The 6,000-nt window shown below is 46.9% G+C and overlaps 1 protein-coding gene across 1 annotated transcript in view; it reads left to right on the forward strand.

Moving 5' to 3' along the window:
* The window catches only part of LOC311001513 (uncharacterized protein), a gene marked incomplete at its 3' end in the record, with an annotated part of 31,485 nt that extends 25,792 nt beyond the window's left edge, over nucleotides 1-5,693 (forward strand). The window contains exon 2 of the mRNA XM_083992601.1: nucleotides 4,746-5,693. Within this exon, the coding sequence (XP_083848727.1) occupies nucleotides 4,803-5,693 (891 nt within the window). The 5' untranslated portion in view covers nucleotides 4,746-4,802. The remainder of the gene's footprint in view (nucleotides 1-4,745) is intronic.
* Nucleotides 5,694-6,000: the final 307 nt, after the last annotated feature.

The following is a 6,000-nucleotide window of genomic DNA, read 5'->3' on the forward strand; positions in this document are numbered from 1 at the left end:
GTTGTGTCATTGCTGATCTTCACCTTCTGTTGCCTATTCCAGACTAGGCTGTAAATCCAGTGACGGATGCATGGGCTTCCGAGATGTAAGACCAATAGATGGAGAGATTAATATGTCCCTGCAGAGATCAGGCTTTTAAATTACCTATGTTGAATGTTTTTTTGGATGTGATAGTTGCATGTTTGCTACTCGCGGTGAAACAAATTGCCCCTAGGGGATAATAAAGACTCTTGAACCTTGAACCTTGGGTCGAAAAGGTTTAATATTTTTTCATGTGAGAAAGTTACTGTTAAATCCCCAGTCTGTGGTCAGTTTATCCAGATATCGCCTGTTAGGACGTTTGTTTTAGGAGAAATACAGAGGGAGCAGCGACCGGGGGCTAGTAGGCTACATCCATGCTACCGGCTCGTCTCAGAGGCAGTAGCCGGTCTACTGAACCGATAGCCCGGGGCCGACTCCGTCGTCTTCCCGCTAGCTTCTACATCGCGGAGGTGACGTCTTTCCACTTAGGGCTTCCTTCACCTCTGAAACGGGGTCGGTGGGTCGGTGCAGTCGGTGCGTCGCCGTCGCACCGACTGCACGCGGCTACGCGCCGCTTTAATGAGTGCACATGTCGCTCGTCTACATGGGAGGTAGGCTGTTATCAGTATCAGAGACAACCATGAATGAGTTCGCCTCAGTTTCACGTGATTGTCACTGTCAGCCTGTTAGAAAAACATTTTACTGACGCCAGCTGAGACACTTTTGGGGAAAAGGGTTCTATCTTCTATAGGAAGACTCTGTGTCCAGACCGGGGAACATAGAACCCTTTTTTAGAAAAAAGGTCCTATGTTCCCCACTGTTCCCCTCTGTGTCCAGACCCAAAAGGACCCGGGGAACATGCAATTTTTGTTCCCATACCTGGAAGTTGAGTTGTGACTTGGCATATTTTTGCCTATTTTTGAGTGAGAAGTTGAGTTGTGACTTTGAGTGAGAAGTGGAATTGTCCCATTGGTTGGGTTTAGGCAATAAAGAAAGGAGTTGGTTAAGTTTAGTAAAAAGACCAGGTAAAGGCTGGACAGGCCAGATATATAGAGAGTCCAGATAAGTACGGAGTCCATCGACCAGCAACAGCGGGGAACATAGGGCCTTTCTTCATAAAAAGGGTCCTATGTTCCCCAGTATGTATTGCGACCGGGTAACATAAGACCCTTTTTGGTAAAAATGAGGAACATAGGACCCGGGGAACATAGATACGCTCCCCTCCAGGGAGACTGCTCGCGCTGCGTGACCGGGCACATGGTGCTGTGTCTGGGGAAGAGGAGCAGGAAGACCGGGGCCAGTCGCTCCGCGGTGCAGAGAAACCCCGGTCAGGCGCTGAATTCATGGGTTCATGTGTCTGTGGCTGAGCAGCTCAGAGCGGTTACAACTACTTGTAGTTTATAAGTGGAAGGGGGTGGGGACGAGGCGGGTCGAGGAGGAGCAGGGAAGACGAGGGGATTGGATCCTCCATCCAATCCCCTCGTCAAAAAAAAAACTACTATGCCTAGATTTCTCAAATCTGGATTAGATTATTTTGCAGAGGCTAAACATTCATTACACCGTTTTCTCATCATATAGACCACATTAGACCTGGCCCAGGTCAAAAACCACGGTACCTAGACTTCTCAAATCTGGCCTAGATTATAATGAATGTTTAGCCTCTTTAGGATAATCTAATCCAGATTTGAGAAGTAGTGGTTCAGCAGTTGCTGAATTCCTGGGTTCATGTGTCTGTGGCTAAGCAGCTCAGAGCGGTTACAACTACTTGTAGTTTCTAAGCGGAAGGGGGTAGGGACGAGGCGGGTCGAGGAGGGGATTGGATGGAGGGTACGAGCCAATGGGAGCCAGATGGGATGCGTGGCGCCCATTGGTCAATTTCTATGCAGGTCCAGATCAAAAACCACTGTACTCAGACTTCTCAAATCTAGACTAGATTCATCTACAGGCCCTGAAGATTCATTCAGGCAGTGTTTCTGATCTGTGAAACCTTTATTCTATTTGTGAAAATGCAATAGAGGCACATTTCACTGTTTTCTCAGCATATGGACCAAATTACACCAGGTCCAGATCAAAAACTACTATGCCTAGATTTCTCAAATCTGGATTAGATTATTTTGCAGAGGCTAAATATTCATTACACCGTTTTCTCATCATATAGACCACATTAGACCTGGCCTAGGTCAAAAACCACGATACCTAGACTTCTCAAATCTGGCCTAGATAATGAATGTTTAGCCTCTTTAGGATAATCTAATCCAGATTTGAGAAGTAGTGGTTTTTTAGGTATCAAACAAAAACAGTGAAATCTCCCCTTTAGCATTTTCACAAATAAAATAAACGTTTAACAAATACAATAGCGGGTGTCACGTAAAGTTAATGTCTTACCTAAAATGTCTAAAATGTTTTTACATCAAGAAGTGTCACAAAAAACAGACCATCAGTGTACAAACAGAAACAGTCGCACTGCACGTTACGTTAATTTCCTCTTAACTTTCCCCTTAAGTGCCAAATCGGAGGCTAACCACAAAACATACAGAAACACAGACCTGTGGACCGGAACCGGATGGACCGGAGGGCTCGTTGTCCTGGAGGACCGCGTCCTGCTCTGGATCCTGGTTCTCCTCCTTTAACATGATATTATTGTAGTCCTGGTCCTGGTTCTCCTCCTTTAACATGGTATTGTTGTAGTCCTGGTCCTGGTCCTCCTCCTTTAACATGGTATTGTTGTAGTCCTGGTCCTGGTTCTCCTCCTTTAACATGATATTGTTGTAGTCCTGGTCCTGGTTCTCCTCCTTTAACATGATATTATTGTAGTCCTGGTCCTGGTTCTCCTCCTTTAACATGATATTGTTGTAGTCCTGGCCCTGGTTCTCCTCCTTTAACATGGTATTGTTGTAGCCCTGGTCCTGGTTCTCCTCCTTTAACATGATATTGTTGTAGTCCTGGTCCTGGTTCTCCTCCTTTAACATGATATTGTAGTAGTCCTGGTCCTGGTTCTCCTCCTTTAACGTGGTATTGTTGTAGTCCTGGTCCTGGTCCTGCTCCATAATTCCGGTCGTGTTCTGATCCAGGTCGCTAATTTCCCGGTCCTGGTTCTCCTCCTTCATCCTGGTCCTGGTCAGACGGGATCTCCTCTTGGAGCTTTTCGGCTCTGGGAAAAGCAGCTGTGGTCCGTTAGCGAGGAGCAGACGAGTGAGTCTGGAGCTGCCGAGAGGAGAGAAACAAGAGAGAGACGACGTGATCTGACGAGGAGCAAAGTATGAAGAACTCAGAGCTGGAGAAGCTCCTCAACCGAGCCGAGCCGAGCCGAGCCGTGGCTCTGTAGCATGGATGTATTATATTCTAGATCCGTGCTGTGTCTGTGAAGTGGAAAGCGCCATTTTTTCCTTTGTATTCCCGCGATCTCTCCGACTCTCGCGGTCACATCGCTAAGTCTCTTCCCCTTAGATACCGTTGCTAAGGTGTCGGAGAAGAACAGACTGGGCTGTAACTTCAGAATCATGTGACCCTGTAGAAATGTTGAGGAAGAGTGGGCAACCAGCGTGTTTTGAAAGTTCAAGGTGTCCCAAACAAGTATCCACCGGTTTCCCTCCAAATAAGGCCCCTGGTTTTTTTCTACCTTAGCAACGGTATCTAAGGGGAGGAGACTGAGGCGTTAACAAAGAAGTAGCAGGTAGGAGGGGCTGGTGGAAAGGGGATAAAACCCAGTAGAGCCGTGCCGTACCGCACTGAGCTAGTGGAACCTGGACCAGGACTACAACATGATAAAGGAGGAGAACCAGGACCAGGACTACAACAATATCATGATAAAGGAGGAGAACCAGGACCAGGACTACAACATGATAAAGGAGGAGAACCAGGACCAGGACTACAACATGAAGGAGGAGAACCAGGACCAGGACTACAACATGATAAAGGAGGAGAACCAGGACCAGGACTACAACATGATAAAGGAGGAGAACCAGGACCAGGACTACAACATGAAGGAGGAGAACCAGGATCTAGAGCAGGACGCGGTCCACCAGGACAACGAGTCCTCCAGTCCGTCCGGTTCCGGGCCACAGGTCTGTGTTTCTGTTTTCAGTGGAAGCGAGTCAAGAGATGAAGCTAAATCCTGTCAGCTGTTGTATATTTTGTGGTTCACTAAAAAGTCTACAACCCAACCTGCCTACATTATTTCCTGCTGTAGCGCTGTTACGTCACTTTATATTGTTTTGCACGCAGACGTGTGTAGCCATGTTGTTGTGGTGTCTTATCCCTGTATACTGTTTAATCTGTCTTGTTACTGTGTTGTATTTTTGTGACCTGCCATGGGACTACAGATGCAAATTAGCTTAAAGCAATAATCTGGTATAGTGCATACTACGTATACTGGTAATAATAGATTTAATGAAGAATTTATTGATTGATTGATTGATTGATTGATTGATTGAAATGTTTATTTCGAATATGAAAAGTAATAAAAAAAGAGAATCAGACAAAACATTTAAACATGAAAAAAAAAATAGAATACATATTCGAAAAGGAGTGAGAAGAAGTAAAACTTATAAACTCCCACCCCCTCTCCTTATACATGTCTAGCTAAGATCCTTTTTAAGATTTAAAAAGGAAAACAAAACAGCAGCATCAACAAGCTGTGTGATGACGATGATGACGGTACTTAATGTCCATCCATCCATTAAGTGACTGATTGATTCTCTCTCTCTTCCTGTCTGTTGCCATAGAGACAAGATCACACCAAGGAGAAACCACACAGCTGTAACGGGTGTGGGAACACGTTCATGACCTCAGTTCATCTGAACGCTCACCGCCGGCGGTGCCAATGTGGACAGACGGCGTACAGGTGTGAGCAGTGTGGCAGATCATACGCCGACTTGTCCGGACTGAAAATTCATCAGCGCATCCACACCGGAGAGAAACCGTACAGCTGTGAGCAATGTGAGAAGGCGTTCACTACCTCCAGTAAGTTAGCGCTCCACCAGCGCGTCCACACCGGAGAGAGGCCGTACAGCTGTGAGCAGTGTGGGAAGGCGTTCGCTACCTCTGGAGAGTTAGCGATCCACCAGCGCGTCCACACCGGAGAGAGGCCGTACAGCTGTGAGCAGTGTGGGAAGGCGTTCGCTATCTCCAGTCGGTTAACGGCCCACCGGCGCACCCACACCGGAGAGAAGCCGTACAGCTGTGAGCAGTGTGGGAAGGGGTTCGGTACCCCTGGAGAGTTAACAGTCCACCAGCGCTTCCACACCAGAGAGAGGCCGTACAGCTGTGAGCTGTGTGGGAAGGGGTTCGGTACCCCTGGACAGTTAACAGTCCACCAGCGCATCCACACCGGAGAGAGGCCGTACAGCTGTGAGCAGTGTGGGAAGACTTTCACTCAATCCGGAACTTTAACGGCCCACCAGCGCATCCACACCAGAGAGAAACCATACAGCTGTGAGCAGTGTGGGAAGGCGTTCACTAGCTCCAGACAGTTAACGGCCCACCAGCGGATCCACACCGGAGAGAGACCGTACAGCTGTGAGCAGTGTGGGAAGGCGTTTACTCAATCCGGAACTTTAACGGCCCACCGGCGCAGCCACACCGGAGAGAAACCGTATGTGTGTGGGCAGTGTGGGAAGGCGTTCAGCAGTTCCAGCAGCCTGAACAAACACCAGCAGCTCCACAGCAGCTAGAGGACGGGACGGTCCGGTTCTACACCTGACCAACTAACGATTATTTTTGATTAATCTGTTGATTGTTTAAACGATTAATCGATTAGTTGTTTGGTCAATAAAATGTTAAAAAATGTTGAAAAATATCAATCAGTGTTTCCCACACCACCAGATGACGTCCTCAAATATCTTGTTTTATCCACAAACTAAAGAGAGACTTAGTTTAATGTCATAAAAGAACAATGAAACCAAAAATATTCACATTTAAGAAGCTGAAATCAGATAATTTGGACTTTTTTCCTTCATAAACTCTTAAAACTGATTATTG

Source organism: Trachurus trachurus, assembly GCF_905171665.1.
Source record: "Trachurus trachurus genome assembly, chromosome: 18".
In the NCBI taxonomy this organism is placed as follows: domain Eukaryota; kingdom Metazoa; phylum Chordata; class Actinopteri; order Carangiformes; family Carangidae; genus Trachurus; species Trachurus trachurus.